Source organism: Palaemon carinicauda, chromosome 1, assembly GCF_036898095.1.
Source record: "Palaemon carinicauda isolate YSFRI2023 chromosome 1, ASM3689809v2, whole genome shotgun sequence".
NCBI lineage: Eukaryota > Metazoa > Arthropoda > Malacostraca > Decapoda > Palaemonidae > Palaemon > Palaemon carinicauda.
In genome coordinates this window covers 12331885-12359127 of record NC_090725.1, presented here as the reverse complement: position 1 = coordinate 12359127, position 27243 = coordinate 12331885, and the positions used below count along the sequence as shown (strand labels likewise).

Below are 27243 nucleotides of genomic sequence, written 5' to 3'. Positions count from 1 at the left end.
GTTTCTTGGCGGACTGGCACCACTTGTCTGGGGAACTTCTCTGGTTCCAACTCTCCTTTAAGTTTCATTGAACCCTCCTAGGATCTGTCTCCCATGTGGAACTAGCTTCTCTAAGGACACCAGATGTCCTACCAACCTCTGCCCATCCTTCATTCTTCTGGGATGTCCTCGAAGGAAGGGAAGGAGAACTTGGTCCAGGTTGTCCAGACTGTCTATGGATGGAAAAGGCCTTGACCTGTGACGAATCCAGGGTTATTCTCAATGTAAGTCATTCTGTTGGTTTGGGTCAACTGAGATTTAGCCGGTCTTCCGGGGCACCTTGTCCTACCCCTACTATGACTTCCTCTCACTAGTCCCAAGTGGACGACCTTCTAAGGCCTAATACTTGCTTTGTGATCTTAGGCCCTGTAGCAGTTTGGCTGTACTGTGACCTTTGGAGGTGTCCCTATTCGGGTGAACACCTTATCAGTGGGTACACCCAACTTTACGTCCCTCTCCTCGGAAGGAGCCAAAGATGACTTCTTCTAGACAGGTTCCTCCATAACCCTGTTAAGGCCAGTTCGCCAGTCAATTACTTCTTGAGGTATTGGCTGCTCAATTTGTGTCCCCTTATCAAGGAGATCACCCTCCAAGATTCGCGATGGGGTGTAGATTCATCACGGGCACCTCCGCTCTGAACGAGTCTCGCGGTTAAGCCCTTCCAGGCGAGAAGGGTGCCTCCGTCATTTTGAGCCTTTGAGGAGGTGACGGGCTCCTCCGTGAAGGTGTCAGAAGACTCCTTCCTCGGGCTGACTCGTCGAGGCTGCCCCGGGAGAGCCTCCAACAGAGCTCCTGATTGTAGACAGGACTTTGATCTGACACTGGACGGGAATTGCCGTGGCATCCAGAACCTCCGTCCTCTAGGCGGAGTCCTCTTATGACGGGCATGGTCATGGTGGCGAGGCCCCCTGTTATGACGGGCATATCCGTGGTGATGAGGGCCTCCGTCCTAAAGGCGGAGTCCTCTGCTAGGATGGGTCTTGCCGTGGCGACAAGGACCTCCGCCCTGTAAGCGGAGTCCTCCGTTAGCATGCCCTCATTGCTGTAGACCAGGTACTCCGTCCGGGGTTGATGAGCTGTGGCAACGGGCGCCTCCGCCCTAGGTTGTGGACTGAGGATGGGCACTGCCGTGGAGGCGAGAGTCGGGTATAGTCGTCTATTTCGCGGCCTTACGCCTATCCGACGGGGACCTTGACGGGACCCTCGGCTCATTCTACCCCCTTAGGCCGACGTTTCCTTCCTCCTCGAGGTCCTGGACGACGGGACGGGATCTTCCGTGAAATAGTTCGACGGAGGCACCCGTCCCCGACTATCATCTCGATGGGGAGACCTGTCGAGGCTGCCCATCCTAGGAGACGGGTCCCTCCACTGAGCGGATGGAGTGGCTCTAGGACGGGACTTAGGTCTACAAGACGAGGTCCTCTACTCCGCGGCTGTCTCCCTGGCGAGGCTCTTGGAAGCCCTTCTAGGAGGACTGTCTCCTGCGCTCTTAGGTATCAAGTCTGAGGTCCTAGTTAGGTCCCTCAGCTTGTTGTCTGGGAACTAGACCCATTCTCCTCGAGGCCCTGGATGACGGGACGGGCTCTTCCGTGAAATAGACCGACGGAGGTGCCCATCCCCGTCTATCATCTCGATGGGGAGACCCGTCTAGGCTGCCCATCCTGGGAGACGGCTCCCTCCGCTGAGCGGATGGAGTGGCTCTAGGAAGGGACTTAGGCCTCAAGACGAGGACCTCCGCCCACCGGCTGACTCTCTGGCGGGGCTCTTGGCTTGTATGGAGGGGAACGAGGACTTCCCGTCCCGAGATCCTGTGGGAGACCGCAAGGGGAGGTCCTCCACACAGACCGATCTCTCTTCCTCCTGTGTCGTCTCCGACGTTCCTCGCTTGAAGGGCCCGAAGGATCGAGCCCCGATGAGTCTGACTTGCCTTCGTACTGCAACCTCATACCGGACTGTGTCTTCCTGGGGCTAAGCCGTAACCATGACGTAGATGGCAGACGAAAAATCTCTGGAACCGATGACTTTGCCGGTAACCACGCCGTTGAACGAGCCATGAAGGGGAAGGACTAGCATAGGACCTCCTCCATGTCCAGTGGGGACTTCAACGGCGTCCCTGGTACATCCCACGCCAGCGGATCCCTCCGTAGCTGAAGCGCCTGAGGCTTCTACCCATGAATCTGGTGATAAGAAAAAAGGAACATTATTAGGCCACATGGGGCCCTCCGCCGAGACGCGGTCCCTACGAGAGAGAGTCGCGTCCCTCGGACCCCCACACACTCACTTGTAGGCGCCTGAACTGCCCTGGACAAAGAAGACTCCCCCACAACATCTCTCCCTTGGGAAGGAGGCACCAACTTCTTACACTTCAAGGACTTACCTCGTCCCCTACTCTGGGTAGGGGAGAAGAATGCACTCTACCTGACCCCTCTCCTGCCGACGTCGCAGGGGAAGACAAGCTAGTTTCCCTAGGAGACCTCTTCGAATCCGTCTTCATCGTGCCGCATTTCACCCATTGGACCTCGCGCCAACAGGCTTTGACAAGAAAGCCCTACATGATTTCCCGGCTCTAGGCCCAGGACAACGGCGATCGTACTCCATAGCACAACAGAGATCGCTAGACCCAAGTATAAGGCAAGGGAAAGCACTAAAAAGCCAGTAAAAGCACAAAGGAACGATCCTAAAAGAACACAGATAAGGCACTAATCACTTGTGAAGGAATCGAGACCATGTGGTAACCACATAGTAACGAGCACAAAGGGGGTCGCACAGAGAATTTGAGGAGCGATGTGTGTGAACACAACGCGACCAGAAAACATACTGACTAGGTAGAGATCGTCGCCACATGGCTGACCTCGGGCATTGCCCCAGGTCACGTTCTCTTCCGCTAACGGGTCACGATGGAGAATGGTAGGGTAAACTACGCAAAACTCTGGTCGTTAGAGAGGAGCCACCAGTGACTCCTAAGAAAGTGTTTCTCGGTATGTTAGGAAAAATACAAATTACTTAAAATTTGTGATTTCCCTACCCTTAGCACATAAGATTGAAGTAGAAGTGAAAAGATAACATAAAAAATGGTGTTTAAGCCTGAGAAAACCCATGATAATAGGTAATACATGTCATTTTAGGATGGTAATGAAGAAATGAGAAAAATCCAGGGAGCTTTTGTTGGCCATATGAAGCTAAAATTCCTCTAGGTACCCATATGAAACCAAATCAAGAATAAAACTTCATAGGAAACACATTACTCAGAGAATTTCAAATTGACTGGAACACACTGTATTATAGGTAAAATATTGTTTGAAGATAAGAAGTAATAATTTATGGTGAGATAATACAACTACAATTGAATCTCATCACTAAAACTTAACCTGTAAAGGCTTGAACACTAAGAGCTTTATTATAATTTTGATTTGTTTTAAACGATGCATTGAAAGCAAAAGGCATTTTCTGGTAATAACAGTAGAGGAACTTATGATACCAAAAAACTAACAGGTATTGCCTTACAGTTATAATTTTGATTATCTACCTCGACCATTAAAAATATCAGTATTAATGTACTGTAGTATTTAAAAGATCACAATGAAAACAGCTATGAAAATCAAGGTTAAAACTTCATAGAAAACATTTCTAGGTTCACTATGAACTCCTAAGTAAGGGTGCTGTGTAGATTTTTTTATTAGTAAATAGTCAACTTAAATTGTTATTTCAAAAATCTTTTTAGGCAAGTGTATTTTATATCCTTTCAAAATGGTGTATTATCTAGATATATTTTGATGGAAAAGAATTGTAGCATGATTTGAAAAAAGCATACTGTACTGCATATATTATACATTAGGGTGCTGTATTTATGCAACTATTAGTTGGCATTGAGAAGTCTGATTGGAATATCATGTTTTCTGTCTTTTTTTTTTCCACCTTTATCGTTTACATGAAACTGTATCTTGTTTTTATTTGCTATATGCTTATTTCATTTTTTATTGCCCTTGCATTGTTAAATTTTTCTTCATTTATACTTCTGTTGAGTTTGATTTATCTTTTACTCACGTAGGTGCGTCTTTGCAAAGCTGGGCGTTGGGTGACGGTGCTTGTGGATGATTTGTTACCTTGTGATCGTCGAGGGCACTTGGTATATTCACAGGCTAAGAGACGACAGTTGTGGGTGCCCTTAATTGAAAAAGCTGTGGCCAAGGTACATGGGTGTTATGAAGCTCTAGTGTCAGGCCGTGCCATAGAGGGATTAGCGACACTTACTGGTGCACCATGTGAAAGCTTGCCTTTGCAGGTTTGTTCATTTTTTTAATATTTTGGGACTGAACACAGTTTTTTTTTTTTTTTATCAGTGCTTACAGACTACCTGAACCACCTCCTCCTATTAGGGAATAGTGATTGTTAATGTCATTTTTTTCAGGTCCAAGTTCCATTTTTACTATATTGTGTCATTATATCTCTAAAGAAGAGTGAGAATATTGTAGAAACTTGTAAATGTTGGAAATATTGGAAATATTGTATTATTCATGATTTATCTAAATATGTATGAAGACTGTAATTAGGAAATGGGATAAAATATTAAACAAAATTACATGTATTCCAAAGAATCTTACCAAATTTCACTTGCTATTACTTCTTTGAAGCCTGGGCTTCTCAATAATAAAATTTAAAAGACAATAATTGGTCCTCAATGTATAATTACCCAAGTCCTCCATCGACAACAAAGTCAAATGTCGCCAGAATCCGTGAGGACCTAGCCTCCTGCCATTTGTATTGGTCATTATTTTTTTTTTGTTTTATGGACAACACAGTCTCATTTCACTCTTCTCGTTAGTTGGTTTTTTATCTGCTCTTACTATTGCTTATCTGGTTTTTCTCAATTTCCTTAATTCTTTGATAACCTTGGGTATGTCTACACTGTTCTCCAAATGTATTCTTGCATGCAGTGTAAGGTTAACCCTTTTACCCCCAAAGGACGTACTGGTACGTTTCACAAAACTCATCCCTTTACCCCCATGGACGTACCGGTACGTCCTTGCAAAAAAAAATGCTATTTTAATTTTTTTTGTATATTTTTGATGATTTTTTGAGAAACTTCAGGCATTTTCCAAGAGAATGAGACCAACCTGACCTCTCTATGACAAAAATTAAGGCTGTTAGAGCAATTTAAAAAAAATATACTGCAAAATGTGATTGGAAAAAATAATCCCATGGGGGTTAAGGGTTGGAAATTTCCAAATAGCTTTGGGGGTAAAAGGGTTAACAGGTGAACTTCTATCCTGCCATGCTGAGGTGAACAAAGCACCATGTTAGATCAATGTGGGGAGTATAAATTGTTATTGAAACACAGATGGAGGAATTTTTTAAGTACACTACAAGACCAAATATGTTAAATATCTATATATTAAACACAAGTAAAGTACATAGTTTCAATTATTTTTCTGTTCAGGCATCCTCCAGCCCACATGAAGATGATATTGATGAGGATCTAATCTGGGCACAGCTATTAAGCTCTCGTTCTGCTGGGTTTCTAATGGGAGCTTCCTGTGGTGGTGGTAACATGAAGGTTGTTGATGAGGAGTATAAGGCTCAAGGTCTCCGGCCAAGGTAAATATTTTCAAGTAAAATTTTAGTGTAGAAAATTAACATGCTATACAGTAAATATATCACTGAAAATCACATAGCTAAGCAAATCTCTCTCTTCTCTCTCTCTCTCTCTCTCTCTCTCTCTCTCTCTCTCTCTCTCTCTCTCTCTCTCTCTCTCTCTCTCTCTCTCTCTCTCTCTCTCTCTCTCTCTCTCCTCTCTCTCTCTCTCTCTCTCTCTCTCTCCTCTCTCTCTCTCTCTCTCTCTCTCTCTCTCTCTCTCTCTCTCTCTCTCTCTCTCTCTCTCTCTCTCTCTCTCTCCTCTCTCAAGACTATTTTTTTGTATCTTCTAACTTCCCTTCATACTGCAAAACTATTAAGATTGTTTTAGCATCACAGTACATCATTATTTCCAGACATGCATACTCTGTATTAGATGTACAAGACATTGGTGGATTCCGACTGTTACGTCTCCGTAATCCTTGGGGACACTACTCTTGGAAAGGGGACTGGTGTGACGAATCTTCTGTTTGGACGCCTGAATTGAGAGAGAAACTCATTCCACATGGAGCTGATGATGGGGTCTTTTGGATATCATTTCAAGATGTATTAAAGTATGATTATGATTTGTATGCAGTTTATCTATAAATTAAACATTTGTCTTTCCTTAAAATAGGGATATATGAAATAATTTGTCATGATATTCATTGGTTATTTTAAGTATTTTTTCAGACTATTGTACAGTACTGGTTGATGGTGGAATTAGTCCCTCTTTTTTTAAAACAATATTTCAGAATTATTCATGCAAAATAATGTATATATATATTTCTGTAAATTCTATTTGTACTAAGATCACTACTATATTTTCAGGTACTTCGACTGTATAGATATATGCAAGGTTCATAGCAACTGGTCAGAAGTACGAGTGACTGGTTCACTACCGTCAATGGCTGATCGACAAGCTCTTACCCCAACATTTATCACAGTTCTTGAACCAACAGAAGTGGAGTTTTCTCTATTTCAGGAAGGTCACAGGTAATTGATTAATTGCTGTATAATCAGACTCTGATGCTAGTCTTAATATTATAGTTAATTCTTTAGATATTGCAACAAACCTTGCAAAAATTGATAACAATGTTTAGTGACGTGTATTTAGTCTTTGGTTATTATAGAATATTCTCTGCATGGACTGCAATAATCTTTTGCGTATCTCTTTTAGCATTAAACTTTCTTAGTCTTAAGTTTTGTTATTGTTTGTTTTTTTGTGTTTTTACACCCACTCAATTTATTGACCTTGTTAATGTTTTAGTTCATATTGTATCTTGACCTACAACAGCGATTCCAGAATTTTCAATATTAATCTTACCCGATGATCATGTAGCTGTCAACTCCGTTGCCCGACAGAAATCTACGGTCGGGATACGCCAGCGATCGCTTATACAGGTGGGGGTGTACTCACCAGCGCCATCTGTGGTCAGGTACTCCAGTACTTCTTGTCAACAAGACCTCAATTTTTCCTCTGTCGTGCCACCGGCAAGACCTACATGGATACGCTGTTGATTTTGGAGTCTTTTGTTCACGATTTGGTGAAGTATTTGCTCTGAAATTTAGCCTTCGCTGTACAGGAAGCTTTAGCCTTAGCTTAGCAAGCTTTTGGTATTAATTTGATTCATTGGTTAACGATCTTTGCTTTACTTTGGAATTCCCCCTTTGACTACTTCTAGAATTCAAGATGTCTGACACTTCCCAAGTTCCTAAATATAGGCGATGTAGTGTTAGGACTTGTAATAGGCGTCTTCCGAAGGCCTCTGTTGATCCTCACACCGTATGTTCCAATTGTAGGGGAAAATCCTGTCAGTTGGAAGATCGATGTGGGGAATGTGCTGGGCTTTCGGAATTCGATTTTAATGAATTCCTCAGATATACTCGTAGGTTAGAGAAGGAGAGAGATAGGAGGAGTTCTTCTCGCTCTTTGGTTATTTCCTCTCCCCATGCCCCTCAACCTTTTCCTTCCCCTGTGGTGGTGACCCCCGAACCTGCTACGAGTGCTCAGCCTGCAATGGCTGATATGTTGCGTGCCATTCAGGCTCTCGGTGATAAGGTGGAGTCGTTGGTTAGTGACCGCAATCAGCTCTTGGCGGATGTCAGAGAGCTGAAAGCGAAGAGTGCAGTGGGAAGTGTTAGTGCTAGTGCTGTGCATAGTGTCAGTGTCAGTGTTGCGCATGAGGATACATCTGTGCGTGCCAGTCGTCCTCCCAGTCCGGGACCTCTTGCAAGCTCCCAAGCCCAGGGGAGAAGCAATGTCGAAGGACCAAAGGGTTCGGCGGGCCTTGATCGGCGCACAGATGTATCCTCAGTGGTTGCGGACGTATCTGCTAAGGATCGTCCCTTCCACTCCCAGACGAATGAGCCCTTACATTCCTCGTCTGTGGAAGAGGTTTCCAGGAGGAAACGGTGGACTAAGGTCTCACGACCGCTTAAGCGTAAAGTCCCTTCAGAGCTAGTCCAACGGCCCAGGTGTAGCCACTGGGTCAGTTCCGACTCGCCGCAGTCATCGGATGACTGCACACCTCCCAAGAGAGGTAGAGTGGTCCCTCAACAGGCCTCTGCTCCAAGCACAGTAGACCCTAAGTGGTCCATGCTGCAGACTATGCAGTCTCAGCTTGCGGCTTTTATGCAGGATTATCAGGCAGAGAAGGTTAACATCCCTCCTCCTGTGAGAGCTCCTCCACAGTTGCGCAGTCCTCAGCCCATGCAGCATGCTCTGCAGACCTTACAGCATGAGCCGCATTCCATGCAGCATGAGCCTCATACCATGCAGCATGAGCCTCATCCCATGCTGCATGAGCCTCATACCATGCAGCATGAGCCTCATCCCATGCAGCATGAGCCGCATGCCATGCAGCATGAGCCGCTTACCATGCAGCATGAGCCGCATCCCATGCAGCATGAGCCGCATGCCATGCAGCATGAGCCGCATGCCTCACAGCATGCTCTGCATACCACACCGCATGCTCCTCAGCCCACCGCAGACCCTCCCTCTCACCGGCCCTCTGCTTTTGTTGTTGCCAGCTCACAGTCTGTCCAGCAGAGGCATGATGATGGATCCGCAGGTACGCATGCACCCGTTCTGCAGGATTCAGCCGTTCAGCTTGCTGCTCTGCCTTTGCCTCTTACAACTCAACTGTCGGGTGAGGAGGCTTCTGAGGATGAAGCTGCTCATCTTGATGATCCTCTTTCTGATGTTGAAGGACACAAGTCTTCGCCACCCTCCTTAGACTTCCGCAAAGTCCTTGCTTTGTTCAGAGAGTTGTACCCTGAACACTTTGTGTCTGCAACCCCTCGTTCTCCTCCCTCCGAGTTTGCTCTGGGCATGCAGTCTACTGCGCCTGCCTTCACCAAGCTTGTTCTTGCCAGATCTTCAAGGAGAGCTTTGAGGGTTATGGGGGATTGGTTGCAGTCCAAGAAGCAACTGGGAAGGACCTCTTTTGTGTTTCCTCCTCCCAAGCTGGCTTCTAAGTCGGGCGTCTGGTATGCCACGGGAGAGGAACCTGGCTTGGGGGTTCCTGCCTCTGCCCAGGCCGACTTCTCAAGTCTGGTTGACTCTCCCCGCAGGTTGGCTATGAGACGTTCGAAGATCTGCTGGTCCCCTACAGATCTTGATCACTTGTTAAGGGGAGTCTTTCGTGCCTTCGAGATTTTCAACTTCCTCGATTGGTGTCTGGGAGCCTTAAGCAGGAAGACTGCCCCTTCTGACAAGGACTCAGCCATGCTGATCATGTCCAGCATGGACAAGGCAATACGGGATGGGTCTGGCGAGCTTGCGGCTTCTTATGTATCAGGGGTCCTCAAGAAAAGGGAACATCTGTGCTCCTTCTTATCTGCTGGTATCACCCCTTGCCAGAGGTCAGAGTTACTTTTTGCTCCTCTATCCAAGTGTCTGTTTCCGGAGGAATTAATTAAAGGGATGACTGCCTCTCTTCTCCAGAAGGATACGCATGACCTCATGGCTTCTTCTGCACGTAAGGCTAAGACCTTACCTTCCGTGACTAAACCTTACCGCCCTCTAGCAGTTGATACTCCTGCTTCCAGGTTCATCCCACCCTTTCGTGGCAGAACCTCCAGCAGAGGAGGTACCCGTGCAGACAGTAACCGTGGCAAGTCCAAGAAGGGTTCCAAGTCCACAAGAGGCAAGTTTTGACTTCCCTCCTCTCCAGACAGCTGTAGGAGCCAGACTCAAGACCTTCTGGCAAGCTTGGGAGAGCAGAGGTGCAGACGCTCAGTCTGTGAAGTGGCTGAGGGAGGGATACAGAATTCCGTTCTGCCGCAATCCCCCTCTAGCTACATCTCCCATCAACCTCTCTCCCAACTACAAGGAGAAGGACAAGAGGCTAGCGTTGCAACAAGAGGTGTCGCTCTTGCTACACAAGGAGGCAGTGGTCATAGTCCGGGACCATCAATCCCCGGGCTTTTACAACCGTCTCTTCCTGGTAGCCAAGAAGACAGGAGGTTGGAGACCGGTGCTGGACGTCAGTGCGCTCAATGCTTATGTCACCAAGCAGACGTTCACTATGGAGACGACGAAGTCGGTCCTAGCAGCGGTCAGGCAGGAGGACTGGATGGTCTCGTTAGACCTGAAAGACGCATACTTTCACGTCCCCATCCATCCAGACTCCCAACCTTTCCTGAGATTCGTCTATGGAAAGGTTGTGTACCAGTTCCAAGCCCTGTGTTTTGGCCTAAGCACGGCACCTCTTGTGTTTACGCGACTGATGAGGAATATTGCGAAATTCCTTCACTTGGCAGACATCAGAGCCTCCCTCTATTTAGACGACTGGCTTTTAAGAGCTCCCACAAGTCGTCGCTGTCTGGAGAATCTCAGATGGACTATGGATCTGACCAAGGAACTGGGCCTCCTGGTCAATTTAGAGAAGTCCCAGCTCGTCCCATCCCAGACCATTGTTTACCTGGGTATGGAGATTCAGAGTCGAGCTTTTCGGGCTTTTCCGTCGGCCCCAAGGATCAACCAAGCCCTAGAGTGCATCCTGAGCATGCTGAGAAGGAGCCGATGCTCAGTAAGGCAGTGGATGAGTCTAACAGGGACACTTTCATCGCTGTCCCTGTTCATCGAGTTAGGGAGACTCCACCTCCGCCCCCTTCAGTATCATCTGGCTGCTCACTGGATCAAGGACATGACGCTAGAGACGGTCTCAATTCCTGTTTCCGAAGAGATGAGGTCTACTCTAACGTGGTGGAAGAACAGCATTCTTCTCAAGGAAGGTCTTTCGTTAGCTGTTCAGACCCCCGACCACCATCTCTTCTCGGACGCATCAGACTCGGGCTGGGGTGCGACATTGGACGGACAGGAATGCTCGGGAACATGGAATCAGGAACAAAGAACACTCCACATCAATTGCAAGGAGTTGTTGGCGGTTCATCTGGCCTTAATGAACTTCAAGTCCCTCCAGCTAAACAAGGTGGTGGAGGTGAACTCCGACAACACCACAGCCTTGGCTTACATCTCCAAGCAGGGGGGGACTCATTCGAGGAAGTTGTTCGAGATCGCAAGGGACCTCCTCATTTGGTCAAAAGATCGAAGGCTCACGCTGGTAACGAGGTTCATTCAGGGCGATATGAATGTCATGGCAGATCGCCTCAGCCGGAAGGGTCAGGTCATCCCCACAGAGTGGACCCTTCACAAGAATGTTTGCAGCAGACTTTGGTCCCTGTGGGGTCAGCCTACCATAGATCTGTTCGCTACCTCGATGACCAAGAGGCTCCCATTGTATTGTTCTCCGATTCCAGACCCGGCAGCAGTTCACGTGGATGCTTTTCTGCTGGATTGGTCCCATCTCGACCTGTATGCATTCCCGCCGTTCAAGATTGTCAACAGGGTACTTCAGAAATTCGCCTCTCACAAAGGGACACGGCTGACGTTGGTTGCTCCCCTCTGGCCCGCGAGAGAATGGTTCACAGAGGTACTGCAATGGCTGGTCGACGTTCCCAGGACTCTTCCTCTAAGAGTGGACCTTCTGCGTCAACCTCACGTAAAGAAGGTACACCCAAGCCTCCACGCTCTTCGTCTGACTGCCTTCAGACTATCGAAAGACTCTCAAGAGCTAGAGGCTTTTCGAAGGAGGCAGCCAGAGCGATTGCTAGAGCTAGGAGAACATCCACTCTCAGAGTCTATCAATCTAAATGGGAAGTCTTCAGAACCTGGTGCAAGGCCAATGCAGTTTCCTCAACCAGTACCACTGTAACCCAGATTGCTGACTTCCTGTTACATCTAAGGAACGTTAGATCCCTATCAGCTCCTACGATCAAGGGTTATAGAAGTATGTTGGCAGCGGTTTTCCGCCACAGAGGCTTGGATCTTTCCTCCAACAAAGATCTGCAGGACATCCTTAGGTCTTTTGAGACCTCTAAGGAACGTCGGTTGTCCACTCCAGGCTGGAATCTAGACGTTGTCCTAAGGTTCCTGATGTCATCTAGATTTGAACCGCTACAATCAGCCTCTTTCAAGGACCTCACATTAAAAACTCTTTTCCTAGTATGCCTAGCAACAGATAAGAGAGTAAGTGAGATCCACGCCTTCAGCAGGAACATAGGTTTCACATCGGAAACGGCTACATGTTCCTTGCAGCTCGGTTTTTTGGCTAAAAACGAGCTTCCTTCACGTCCTTGGCCTAAATCGTTCGAGATCCCTAGCCTATCCAACTTGGTGGGTAACGAGCTGGAGAGAGTACTTTGCCCAGTCAGAGCTCTTAGGTACTATCTGAAAAGGTCAAAACCTTTACGAGGACAATCAGAAGCCTTATGGTGTGCTGTTAAGAAGCCTTCGCTACCTATGTCTAAGAACGCAGTTTCTTACTACATCAGGCTTCTGATTAGAGAAGCTCATTCTCATATGAAGGAAGAAGACCTTGCTTTACTGAAGGTAAGGACACATGAAGTGAGAGCTGTGGCTACTTCAGTGGCCTTCAAACAGAACCGTTCTCTGCAGAGTGTTATGGATGCAACCTATTGGAGAAGCAAGTCAGTGTTCGCATCATTCTATCTCAAAGATGTCCAGTCTCTTTACGAGAACTGCTACACCCTGGGACCATTCGTAGCAGCGAGTGCAGTAGTAGGTGAGGGCTCAGCCACTACATTCCCATAATCCCATAACCTTTTTAACCTTTCTCTTGATTGCTTTTATTGTTGTTTTTGGGTTGTACGGTCGGCTAAGAAGCCTTCCGCATCCTGGTTGATTTGGCGGGTGGTCAATTCTTTCTTGAGAAGCGCCTAGGTTAGAGGTTGTGATGAGGTCCTTTAGTATGGGTTGCAGCCCTTTATACTTTAGCCACCTAAGAGTCGTTCAGCATCCTAAGAGGACCGCTACGCTCAGTAAGGAAGACGTACTTATTAAAGGCAGAGTAATGGTTCAAGTCGACTTCCTTACCAGGTACTTATTTATTTTTTATTGTTATTTTGAATAACTAATAAAAATGAAATACGGGATACTTAGCTTCTTTGTTAACATGTATACTGGTCTCCACCCACCACCCTGGGTGTGAATCAGCTACATGATTATCGGGTAAGATTAATATTGAAAAATGTTATTTTCATTAGTAAAATAAATTTTTGAATATACTTACCCGATGATCATGATTTAAATGACCCGCCCTTCCTCCCCATAGAGAACCAGTGGACCGAGGAGAAAATTGAGGTCTTGTTGACAAGAAGTACTGGAGTACCTGACCACAGATGGCGCTGGTGAGTACACCCCCACCTGTATAAGCGATCGCTGGCGTATCCCGACCGTAGATTTTTGTCGGGCAACGGAGTTGACAGCTACATGATCATCGGGTAAGTATATTCAAAAATTTATTTTACTAATGAAAATAACATTTTAATCACTTGATGAAATAGAGGCTAATTTAACTTTAGCCTGATATATAGTACATTTGGCTATTTCCTAACCTCTTTGATACACAACCTATGCCTGTAACCCACTGCTTGGCTATTCCCCGCTCCATACCGAGAGAATTGATAACAATATCATGGTATTATAGTAAACTTCATATTATTTTGACCTCAGTCTGCTATTTGGCATAGACACAAATATTTTGCTAAATTAAAAGACATTTGAAATAAAATCCCTTTCAACTCCACATTCTTTATCAGAAATTATATTTTTTCCTTCGTTCTTGTCATTGTCTCAAATATTTTATTAAATGTCAAGTGTAGAATTATCTTCAGGGGTGATAATAACATGGTTTACAATGACGGGGTTACTGGTATGGAAGCAAGCATAATACCATTTTCGATGATGCAGTATTATTATTATGACTGTTATTATTATTTTTATTATTATTATTATTATTATTATTATTATTATTATTATTATCAGTATTATTACTAGCTAAGCTACAGCCATAGTTGGAAAAGCAGGATGCTATAATTAAGCCTAAGGGCTCCAACAGGGAAAACAGCCAAGTGAGGAAAGGAAATAAGGAAATGTATAGAATAGTGCGCCTGAGTGTACCTTCAAGCAAGAGAACTCGAACTCAAGACATGGAAGACCGTAGTGTAGAGGCTATGGCACTACCCAAGACTAGAGAATGATGGTTTGAATTTGGAGTGCTTATCATAGATGGTCTCTTCTACCCTTACCAATTGGAAGGTAGCCACTAAACAATGACAATGCTGTAGTTAACCCCTTGAATGAAGAAGATTTTTCTGGTTATCTTATTGTAGTCATGTGTATGAGGAAAGAGCAAACTTTGTAAAGAATTGGCCAAACTATTCGTTGTTTGAGTAGGAGAAGGAAAAATTAGTTGTTACCAGAGAGGTATCCAATGTAGTACTATTTGGCCAGTCAAAGAACCCAATAAAACTCTAGCAGTAGTATCTCAATGGGTGGCTGGTGTCTTGACCAACCTGCTACCCACTGAAGAAAATCTGTAACTTCCTTGGGTCGATGCATGGGAAATGATTGCCACGAATAGATTAGGAGAAGAAGAGCCAGGATATCAACTTTCCGGAATTGAAAGCAGCAATCATATTGCTGCTGTCACTTAATAGGACCTGATAGGCTGCTCAGTAGCATTGATGAGATACCCCTACTATAGTTGCATACGTCAACAAGGAAGGAGTTACTGTTTCAAAGCACCTCTGTGAGATGATGATGCAGCTTACGAGTGGGCACTGAACAACTCAGCCGAGCTGTCAACGAGATTCATTCCCGACAAAGGGAATGTGATTGCCGACACCCCAAGTTGATAGGGACAAGTGGTCTGATCAGAGTGATCCCTTTATCCTCAAGTTGGCAAGAAGCCTCTTGACTTTGTGCGGTTTCCAATAATTGACCTCTTTCCGACGAAGCTCAACAAGAAGCTCCCAATTTACTGCTCATCAGTTCCAGATCAGACAGAGGTATTAGAGCATGCATTTCAACACCCTTGGGATAGCCTAGAGGTCTATGCTTTTCTGCCATTTTGCCTAATTAGAAGGGAGGTAAACAGGACGCAGTCTATCCCAAGCATCAAGATAACGTTGGTAGCCCACAAGTAACTTCAAGCAGAATTGTACCCTGACCTTCTAATGCTTCTGACCAAAGTTCTGGGAGAGTTACCCATTTGCCCCAACTTTATCTGCCAGCCCCACCTACAGAGACTTCATAACTGGGTGACATCCCTGTCACTTCATAGGTGGAGGTTATCCAGCATCCCTTTCAAATTAAAGGCATTTGCAAGGTGCAGATGTCTGGATGCATTTGAAAGTCTTCTATGGCAGTCCTCCAGGCAAAATGGGTCATATTCTGTGATAGGTCACGTAGAAGGAGGACTTCTCCTTCCACGGCAGTCCTCCAGGCAGAATGGGCCATCTTTTGTGATTGGAGCCGTAGGAGGAGGACTTTTCCTCTTGATGCCTCTGTTCAACTGATCACAGACTTCCTTGTGTTTCTGTATAGAGAAAAGCACTTCTCAGTCATAGTTGAACCAAGTTTTCAGATGGAGAAGTTAGATTTGTCCTCGTCTTGAGAGTTAGCAATGCCAAGGAAGGGCTTTGAGAAGTCTGGCCATCCAAGAGAACTATAGCCTCCAGTGTGGAACAAGGCCTTAACTCTTAGAATGGGTTTCGTATTTGCACTAAAAGGAGAGTGGGAGAACAGCACGGCTTATTGTATGTACTTAGCCATTCTGAGAGGGTGAAGAAAGGTTTTGCTCTCCTTTGTTCCAGACTTTGTGGTGAAAACTCAATATCAAGCCGTAAGCAATTCGAAGTTGTAATCTTTCCATGTCTCCTCACTCAAGGAAGCAACTAATAATCCAAATAATTTACTTGTTTCCCTTTGAGGGCCCTAAGATGCTACCTGAAATAAACACAACTCTTCAAACCTCAACTACAGAACCTCTTCATCAGCTCTAGCATGATTAAAAAAAATCTCTAAAAACACCATCTCCTTCTGGCTTCATGAGATTATTAATAGTGCAATAAGCCAGGCAACAAGTGAGCCTGATGAATTGCCAAAGGCTCATGCTCACGAGATCAGAAGAACCTGTCAGTGGGAAAAATCTGGAAATGCTAGACCTCCTTCACGGCCCATTATTTATGGGAATGTGCCCACAAGTCACTCAATACGTTTTCTGTAGGACTTTTGGTACCAGCTCAGCAGGCAGTGTATCATACCTAGCTCCTTCACAAGGAGAGGAGCATCTCAACTAAAATAGCTGTTGCAATATCAGTCTAAGATAAGAGTAAGCATGTCTGGCCTATTCTCCTTTTAATGCAACTATCGAACTGTTATGTCGCTATATTGCACCTTGATGTAAGAAAGCTACCATACCAAGTTACTATTCTGTTTTAGATTAAGATAGAAGTGCTTTCCCCCAATCCTTCTGATGATGGGAAGGATGTATAGTAAAGTAAATCCATCATTCTATTTTAGCCTTACATCGAAGACAGTACACACCTTGTTGATATAGGTTCTTCCTTGAACCATCTGTCTACAACAGAAACCTAGCCCTATCACTTGAATTTCAGGTCATAGGAGGTGGATTGGAATCAACATTCATGCTCCTCCAAAGGACTGAGTGTATAATATCCTGTGATTTTAAACCAGCCAGTTTGGTTAAGGACTGCATCCCACCTATGGAAAAGCCTTCTATTGATGGACTAAGATTTCTATCTGCATAGAAACAAATCACAAATTTTTAAAGTAATTTGCATTTTTCCTGGCAATACATACACGAGTCTTTTCAGTTATATTTCTCTTCTTATCCACCCCACAAGCCCTAAGTGAAGAACAGAGTGTCTACTCGCTGAGCCATCAGGTGGAGTGTGAGGTATCCCTGCTACCCTCCAGTAATTACTGACGCCTCATTATTGATTTGAACTGCCAAGTTCCAGCTGAAAAACTTCTATTAAAAGTTTGTAATGTTTATAACAAAATTATCTCAATAATCCTCTCCCTCACATCTTACCTTTCATAGTTGTTTGGTGTTGTGAATTTTTATTACATGACAAAAATTCATGACTAGTAGAGGGGTTTGTGAGGGGTTGGCATTGTCTTATGCAATATGACATCAGCTGTTCCAAGGAGACTAAAATTATTGCACAGTACAGTAAAGGCAAAAATGTTCTCTTGCTAGGTCAGGTAACTATTGAGAAACAGATAATAATATTTCTTTAATTGCTTTTAATTGTCTTGATGAATTCTCAAAGCTCACTTTAAATTTCCTTATTGAATTATTTCTAGTCATCATTTTAAATTTTTGAGTAGTTTTTGGATTTATAAAGCAGAAAACATTAGTTCATAGATATCTTGTTTCTTTTTCCAGAAATTCTGAAAACTCGCAGAGATCTCCATTGGATTTGTGTGTAGTTCTGTTTCGTACAAATGCTACTGCTTCTCCTACTGTAGGAGCACTAGTAAAACATTCAAAGCGACAAGTGCGTGGCTTTGTTGGGTGCCATGCAATGCTTGAACCAGGAGCATACATGGCAGTATGCTTAGCATTCAACCACTGGCATACAGGTAAGAATCAAATTGCTTATTACATTTATGAAACTCCCTTGATGTTCATATTGCTACTACTCAAGCTGTGTTGATGTTTACTCCAGAATATAAATTTTCCATTCTCTCCCCCTGCAAAAGGACTTCCTCTCTGGGAACCAAAACACCATCTAACATTTGATAGTAACTAACTAGTCTATGGCACAACCATATACGGTACCACCTGCTTTTCAGTTCATATTGTCCCTGGCATCTTAAGAAATCCTTGTTTCTAAGCTAGTAAATTACAATGTGAGGGGCCTTTTATTATTATTATTATTATTATTATTATTATTGCTAGACTACAACCCTATTTGGAAAAGAAGGATCCTATAAGCCCAGGGGCTCCAACAGGGAAAATAGCTCAGTGAGGAAAGGAAACTTAAGGAAAAATAAAATATTTCAAAAAGAGCAACATCAGATTGGATATCTCCTACACAAACTACAAAAACTTTAACAAAACAAGAGAAAGAGAAACAAGATAGAACTGTGTGCCCGAGTGTACCCTCAAGCAACAGAACTCTAACCCAAGAGAGTGGAAGACCATGGTAAAGAGGCTATGGCACTACCTAAGAATAGAGAACAATGGTTTGATTTTGGAGTGTTCTCTTAAAAGAGCTGCTTGCCATAGCTAAAGAGTCTCTTCTACCATACCAAGAGGAAAGTGGCCACAGTGCAGTAGTTAACCCCTTGGATTTAGAAAAATTGTTTGCTAATCTCAATGTTGTCAGGACTATGAGGTCAGTGGAGGATATGTAATAAATAAGCCAGACTATTCAGTGTGTGTGTGTGTGTGTATAGGCAAAGGGAAAATGAACCGTAACCAGAGAGAAGGATCCAACGTAGTACTGTCTGGCCAGTCAAAAGGCCTCATAACTCTCTAGCGGTAGTATCTCTTTGTATGACAACAGCCAAGATCTCCTGCATGCTTAGAAAATGGGAATTTCCTTCCCATTTTCTTGTCATTCGTAGTCGTGTCCGTCTTGCGGGTATTTTAGTCACCAAATTAATACTGTTTAATCACATTGAACTTTGCTCTGCCATCGGTTTCTTGCAAGCTCAAATTAACATTACTTCACTGATCCTCTGTTCTGGCAATCCACGTGGCACACTAATAAAGTATCAATATTGAATAGAAAGAAGCATGTATATTGCTGTACTTACATCATGCAAAGTTGCTGAAGTAAGAACATTCGAGTTGCATCAACTTTCTCTTTTTTGCAGTGGACAAGATAGACTTGGATTTGGTAAGAATGACGCATTTCACCAACTCTACAGTGTGTGCAAAGGCCTAAAAAATTGCCCAAGAGTCTTATCTTATGTAAATAAGAAGTAAACTCCCTTTGATAAGTAAAGTTTATCATCATGTTAACTTTAGGGTTCTTCAGTTACAGAACAAATCACTAGTATAAAAAGCTTGAACTAGATTGCTCTTGGAGAAATATGTTGCCATCTTCATATCTAGTCTGCTAGGAACAAGGATGCTTGAGACTCCCATTACCCTATCTGAATTTTTGAGTTCATGAATTGTGATTAGATAAAAAAGATGCCATTCTGGTAATTTTCCAGGTCAAACAGGGTCTTATTGGGTCTTTTCAAATTACCTTGCCTGCTGATCAGTTCAGTGGTCCGCTGCTAACACTGTTAAATTTATCAAAACAACATCATCAGGGAATTCTAGGAGCTATGGAAGCGAGAAAAAAGTGTCGGGAAAGAGCTCGGCTGACAAATTTTAAGGCAATTTTGATAATTCTCAAAAATATTTTTGTTGATGGTAAGTACCGTATATACTCGTGTAATGTTCGATTTTTGAAGGCCTATTGTGCAGTTAAAAAAGTAAGGGTCGAACATTACGCGAGATATGTATTTGAAAAAGTAAAAATTTCTGGCCTACCGGTAGGTAAACGCAAGCTAGGCCTACGCGAACATTACCCTAGGCTATGCTACCTACCGGTAGGTAATCGTAGGCTATACTTACACGTATATAAGGTTACATACCGGTAGGTAAACATAGGCTAGGCCTATATATACAGTACTAACCATGTTCATTTAACACCAGGCATATTATTAGCATGGATTTTATTTCCTAAACCATCATAAATAGTTTTTTTCCGCTACGAGTAATGACTTTACCATAACGCAGCAGGTATGAAACTAGCAAACAGTCGGGTTGCGTATGTAATAACGTGATATGGTTAATGAAAAAATTATGCTCATTTTATTTTACTTGGTATGGTATATTAATTGACATTAATAATAAACCGCAAAAAATTTTTTTAATTAAATCCACATTTTTTTTTTCTCCAAGTTCGAACGCTAGTTTCGGTAACTCCAAACATTTTTACGGCTTGAACGTTATTTGTTTCAGCGGATAGCGGCTGCAATAACTTGAAGCTTGAATTTTGCTGTAAATTTTTTATATTTCTTGGTAGACATCTTGATGGGTTATGAGTAAATTCTTATTCATATATATTGTGAGGAAAAAAATGATTAGCATAACGGGTAATTATAATCGCCGTAATTACCTGCAATTACCTGTAATGGTAATTTGTTACTCAAAACGATGAACTAATTTTGTTTGCTACTTGTAGTGTCTGCTTGTTTTTGAAAGCTATTAGGCGGTGATGATAATCGTCTGTTTGCAACTAAAGTGTTCGCTAGAAAATGTACGCTGAATACTCAATTGTTATTGTAAACAGATGTTAGTATTTAGGTGTTGTTCCGATTTGTTTTATACATTTGTTTGTCGCACTTAGGCATAACCCTTACTTTGTTAGTAATTATGGTATGCTGGAGATAAAAGACCTCTAGCCTACTGCCAAAATCAAGACTCGAACATTACATGAGATATATGAGGAATTCATGATTTTGAAGGCAAAATATGGGGGTCGAACATTACACGAAGTCGATCATTACACGAGTGTATACGGTACTTATCCAGAATATTTGGAACATTCTGAATAGTTTTTATTCCATATAATTTTGCAATAGGGGTCAAAATAAGGGTTATGCTGCTGGGCCATCATCATACAAACTTCCTCAATATGATTTAAATTTTTCCTAGCTTTTTGTAAAGTAAATGTATACCAGGCCTAGCTGGCATCCGTAGTTTTGTGCTTATGTGATGGAAAAATTGTATTAATTCACATTGCCCCTTTTGAAAGATATGTCATCTGTTAGTTTACGGCTTTAATCAGTAATCAAAAGTTAAAATTTGGTAACAGCTTTACCTCTTTGCATTGTTTGCTTTTAGTTCAAGGTCATCCAGAGAAAATTGGGAATACTATTTTCTTCATCTTATGTTATCTTGACTATTGGGAAGGTAGAGGTAACCATGTTCAACCTTTCTTGTACCTTTATTATGGCATGAATATTCAATAAAGATTATTTCAGTATAACTAAAGATTCATGTTTTGATTGGCAGTGAGCCCATCTCAATTAGAATTTTACCTTTTATATTTTTCATGGCTACAAGATGCGCTAACATAAGCCTTCCGAATTACTTCCTTGCCTATAGAGGCATAAAGTTTACTGAATCTTATATTCTGTTAAGATACCCTAATGATTAATTAAGGTAAATTTTTTATTTTTTTATTTATTTATTTATTTTTTTTTGCAGTTTCTATGATTTTATAGCCATTACTAGATTTTTTCCTGAGTGCAAGAAAAGTTTTCCGTTAAGTTTATTGAATGTAAACAGAAAAAAAAATATTTGAATACAGATACCTTTTAGTGTGAAGGCTGTTTCCCTTTTGAAACATTTTATAGAACAATCATTGGTCTAACCTTATACATGAATAATTACATTTCTTTAACATTAGCGATTGTGAATAAAAGAAAATCTTTGAATAACTAGAATTAAAGAGAATTTTTCTTTAAATTATCTCATTTACAGGTTTTAGAAGGAATTCTGTTCTTCATCTTGATTTTTTTAGATATGAATAATTACTCTAATCAATGACTAAAGTTGCATTAATCTAGCTTAGGTATCAGTCTAGTTACCACAAAGAATTCTGGATGTGTAAATGCATTTTTCATTGTTGTTAGAAAGAAAAGTTTACTTCATTAAAGGATTTTATTTTGTTGGTTTAAATTTTGGGTAAATTTAAACTATCAACTATTAGTGACTTTTTTTACGTTACAGTACCATTGAGTGTTGTTTGATACAAACAAGTGTTTTGTTGTTACTAAAGAAAGCGTGGTATGACAATGACTTTCATTTCATGAGTTGTCTTGCCTTTGACTGAAGCTATGTTAATAATGTACAGTTACCTTTAAAAAGTAGCATGAACTAAAATACCATGATAGAAAGCATATCAAAATAATGTAGTTTGTTAGTTAACCCTTTTACCCCCAGGCTCTTTGGAAATTTCCAACCCTTAACCCCCAAGGGGTTATTTTTTTCCCAGCACATTTTGCAGTATATTTTTTTTTTTTAGATTGCTTTAACAGCCTTAATTTTTGTCATAGAGAGGTCAGGTTGGTCTCATTTTCTTCGAAAATACCTGAATTTTCTAGAAAATTTATCAAAAATATGAAAATTTTTATAGCTTTTTTTGCAAGGACGTAGCGGTACGTCCATGGGGGTAAAGGGATGGCTTTTGTGAAACGTACCAGTATGTCCTTTGGGGGTAAAAGGGTTAATAATGTACAATTACCCTTAAAAAGTAGCATGAACTAGAATACCATGATAGAAAGCGTATCAAAATAATGTAGTTTGTTAGTTAACTGTAGGTAGGTAATGGTCAGTGAGATGGTAGGTTATGAGTTGACCCACCTCAGGGCACCACACCTTCACAGATTCTCAATCTTTGTGCCTGTTTTTGTCACCTAACCCCCACAGATTTCAAGGCCCAACTATAATTGAATTTCATCAGTTATTTTATGATTAGATTGGAGGCATCTTGTTCAGAAAATACCTTTATTTCGACAATCTAGTTACACCAGTTCCAGCATGAAGTCTGATGTCTCATAAAAATTAGTCACCTTGAGAGACTAGACCTTGGCAGATCTAGGAAAATTCCTAGTCGGAAAATTGCCAGTCGGAAAAAAGCCAGTGGGGAAAATTGCCAGTCGGAAAAAAGCCAGTGTGGAAAATTGCCAGCTGGAACATTGCCATTGTCTTGTGAGAAATTTGTAAATGTTTATTGGGCTTAAACTACTATTAATTAACATGATATTTCTTTTAGACCATTTTCTTTTTGTTATTGATCATTTATTCCAAAAATACCACTTTTCACTTTATAAATGTTTGTTCAGGTCTAAACTTAGCAGATGAAGATATTCCAGAAGAATTTCTTTCTTATTTTGAATTAACATACATTGGTGTTATGAGAGGAAGGGGTAACAATAGGAGGAGGTCATTGCCGTTGTTCCCAATAACCATGTAGAATGTTCATTCAAGAGTGGAGTGTTGCATGCCACCGACCTACAAGAGCATTGAAGGATTCAACAATGCTTTTTCCAAAAATGTTGTCCTATGTCATCCAAATATATGGAAATGTATGTTATTTTTGGAGGAAATTTTAGTCAAAACAAAAATATTGCATTTTGAATGAGGAGATGGGACTCATAATTCAATAGAATACTAAAATGTCAGTGATATAATAAAGAGGACTGTTGAGCTATATGATGAAGACGACAAAATCAAGTTTCTTCGATCTATTGCTTATAATCTCCACTCATTCTAAACATTTTTTTTCCTTCATTTATATTATAATGACATGTGTTTTATAAATCTATTTTCTATAGCAAACATTAATGTTGATTAATAAAGCTTTTGCTTTAGATTTTTAAGCTTATGCTTTTAATTATTTTTTCATTTATATTATAATGAAAAGTTTTAATGAATCCATTTATTATACCAAAAATTAATATTGATCAATAAAGTTTTTGCTTTAGATTTAAAAACTTTCTATTTCCTGAAATGCTCATTTATACTAAAACTAATATTTCCTTTTTTCATGATTACAAAACAGAACGTAGAGAGGAGAGGTCCCCTTTTTCAATATTAATCTTACCCGATAATCATGTAGCTGTCAACTCTGTTGCCGACAGAAATCTACGGTCGGGATACGCCAGCGATCGCTATACAGGTGGGGGTGAACACAACAGCGCCATCTGTGGTCAGGTACTCCAGTACTTCTTGTCAACACCACCTCAATTTTTCCTCTGTCGTGCCTCCGGCTAGACCTACATGGATACGCTGTTGATTCTGGAGTTATTGCTCACGATTTGGTGATGTATTTGCTCTAGAGTTTAGCCTTCGCTATTCAGGAAGCTTTATCATTAGCTTAGCAAGTTTTTGGAATTAATTTGATTTAATTTTTTATTTAATTTTGGTGACGAAGAGAGTATGAACTCTCTTTCACTTTTAATGGCCGACCCTTCCCTTAGACGGAAGTGTTGGTGTCGAAGAGAGTATAGACTCTCTTTCTTAATTTTGCTTAACAAAAGTTATAGATTTATTTTATATCTCTCCGCCTTTTATAGGCCTCTTCGATTAACTTCCTTTTATTATAAACTTATTAAAATTAATTTTTATATTTGTTTATATTCGACCTTTCCTAATAGTAGGCGGTCTTTTCTTGGAACCGAAGTTAATTAACATTGAGCCCGTCATTTCGTTTTTACCTGTTAACATATTATGCTATTTTAATGTTTTTGAAAGAATTTCTTTGATAGTCTCGTACTGTTTTCAAAGTTGAACTAACGTTTTGTTTTGTCTCTGCAGTTGTTGACGTTCAGAACGTTCAACTTGCGCTCTATCGTTACGATAGAGAGAGAGTATTCACGGTGTCACGTTGCAGTAAGAGTAAACCGATTCTAGCGTTTTGTTCATTCTTTCTTAGCTTAAATGGTTTTGATTCTAATAAAGGAACTTTTTATTTGGGAAATCTTTCAGTTTTTTTCCTTTAACAATAATATGTTTTAACGATATATATAATTGGGCTCATCTCTCAGGTTCTAAGTCAAGAGAGAGAGAGAGAGAGATAGAGACGGAGGGAGAGAGAGGAGGATAAACGTTTCGTTCAAGCGGGTAACGTTGTTATCGTTTTTGCTCTTCTCCCTAGTCTCTTTAGGGGAAGAAGGTAAACGTTTCTAGAGTTTTATTCTTGTTCCCAGGCTTTATGCGGTGAGAGATTTTAAACGTAGTTTATTTGATCTAGTTTAGTCTCTTTTCCAGCCACTGAATTATTTATCTTTCATTATGTTTTTCTGTTACATTGTAATACTGTTTTCGCAATTACTAACTTTTAATGAAGGATAGAATTGCGTGTTTCAGGTACAAACCACTTAAAGTTTCGAGTTCAGTGAAATAAGTGCAAACAGAAAATCAAAAGTGATAAAGTGATAAGCGCAAAGTGTTACAGTGTTGCGTTCGAGGGTTCGTCTGTTCGTGCCAGTTGTTCGCCTAGTCTGGGACCTCTTACAAGCTCCCAAGCCAGGGGAGAAGTAACGTCGAAGGACTTATGGGTTCATCAGGCCTTGATCGACGAACAGACGTTTCCCTCCGTGGTTTCGGGTGTAACCAGCTCACGTAGCCGACGTGATCACCCCACCCACACAAAGACGAGAGAGCCCATTATTCCTCGTCTGCGGAAGAGGTTTCTCGCAGAAACCATGGACCAAATCTTGCAGCTTTTAAGTGCAAGTCGGTCCCTTCCGCGCAAGTCCAACTCCTAGGTGGAGCCATTACCACTGGGTCAGTTCGGACTTGCTGCAGTACGACAACTGCACACCTCCCAGAGAGGCAAGGTGGTACCGCAACAGGCAGTAACTCCGTTTGTTGCCGCACCAGCTGTTTTAGACCCTCAGTCTCAATGGACAGTAGCTCCGTTTGTTGTTGTCTTTCTTAGACTCTAGTGGTCTATGCTGCAGACAATGCAGTCTCAGCTTGCGGTGTTGATGAAGGAGTTTCAGGCAGAGAAGGTTAACACACCTCCTCCTGCGAGCGCTCCTCCACCTCTGCGCAGTCCACCCTGCCAGACGTATGATGTTGAGGCTCCTCCTGCCTCCATGCGTGAGCTGCCGCATTGGGAGTTGCCAGGTACCAGCGCTATGCAGCAACCTCCACTTTCCTTGAGGCAGGAGCCTCTTGCTATGCGGCAACCTCCTCAACCCTTGAGGCAGGAGCCTTAACTCTTGAGGCAAGAGCCTCAACTCTTGAGGCAAGAACCTCAACTCTTGAGGCAAGAACCTCAACTCTTGAGGCAAGAGCCTCAACTCTTGAGGCAAGAGCCTCAACTCACCTCCTCTTCCCTTGAGGCAGGAGCCTCATGCGTTGCGGCAACCTCCTCAACCCTTGAGGCAGGAGCCTCAACTCTTGAGGCAAGAGCCTCAACTCTTGAGGCAAGAACCTCAACTCTTGAGGCAAGAGCCTCAACTCTTGAGGCAAGAACCTCAACTCTTGAGGCAAGAGCCTCAACTCTTGAGGCAAGAGCCTCAACTCTTGAGGCAAGAACCTCAACTCTTGAGGCAAGAGCCTCAACTCACCTCCTCTTCCCTTGAGGCAGGAGCCTCATGCGTTGCGGCAACCTCCTCCATCCTTGAGGCAGCAGCCTCATGCGTTGCAGCAACCTCCACCATCCTTGAGGCAGCAGCCTCAGGCTATGCGGCATCCTCCTCAACCCATGAGGCAGGAGCCTAATGCTATGAGGAGCCTCATGCTATGCGGCATCCTCCTCAACCCATGAGGCAGGGACCTCATGCTATGAGGAGCCTCATGCTATGCGGCATCCTCCTCAACCCATGAGGCAGGAGCCTCATGCTATGCGGCAACCTCCTCTACCCATGAGGCAGGAGCCTCATGCTATGCGGCATCCTCCTCAACCCATGAGGCAGGAGCCTCATGCTATGCGGCATCCTCCTCAACCCATGAGGCAGGAGTCTCATGCTATGAGGAGCCTCATGCTATGCGGCATCCTCCTCAAACCATGAGGCAGGAGCCTCATGCTATGCGGCAACCGCCTCAACCCATGAGGCAGGAGCCTCATACTATGCGGCATCCTCCTCAACGCATGCGGCATGAGCCTCATCCCTTGCAGCATGAGCCTCATCCCATGCAGCATGAGCCTCATACCATGCAGCATGAGCCTCATCCCATGCAGCATGAGCCTCTTCCCATGCAGCATGAGCCTCTTCCCATGCAGCATAAGCCGCACGCCATGCAACATGCTCTGCTTACCTTACAGCATGCTCTACATACAGCATGCTCTGCATACAGCATGCTCTGCATACCTTACCGCATGCTCCTCAGTCACACATCTTTGGTTGTTGCCAACTCACTAGACTGTCAAGCAGTTTCATAACGTTGCCTTCTAGTCTGCTGCTTTTGCACCAGTGAAACCCTCACTGAGAGAACTTAGCTTTTCTCGGATATGGTTCCTGTAGATGAGAAAGTGCTATTCTCCCTCCTTCTGATATTCCCTTGAGGACTCTGTCATTTGGAGAGGAGCCTTTAGCTGCTTAGCCTCCTATGGACTTTTATTTAAGCATAACATGCTTCCAGGGAGGGTAATGGTTCCACTTCAGTCGCTAACCCCGTCTGTTACCACACCTGTTCCCATAGACTTTGAGCTTTGTTGCAAGAC

At 42.8% G+C, this 27243-nt stretch overlaps 1 protein-coding gene across 4 annotated transcripts in view; it reads left to right on the top strand.

The window, feature by feature from the left end:
- Positions 1 to 27243, top strand: part of sol (small optic lobes) — a 362901-nt gene that overhangs the window by 294002 nt on the left and 41656 nt on the right. For all 4 annotated transcript variants that reach the window (XM_068380123.1, XM_068380131.1, XM_068380144.1 and 1 more), the window contains 5 exons: positions 4088 to 4321; positions 5477 to 5634; positions 6027 to 6224; positions 6481 to 6645; positions 17436 to 17632. In XM_068380123.1, the coding sequence (XP_068236224.1) occupies positions 4088 to 4321; positions 5477 to 5634; positions 6027 to 6224; positions 6481 to 6645; positions 17436 to 17632 (952 nt within the window). The remainder of the gene's footprint in view (positions 1 to 4087; positions 4322 to 5476; positions 5635 to 6026; positions 6225 to 6480; positions 6646 to 17435; positions 17633 to 27243) is intronic.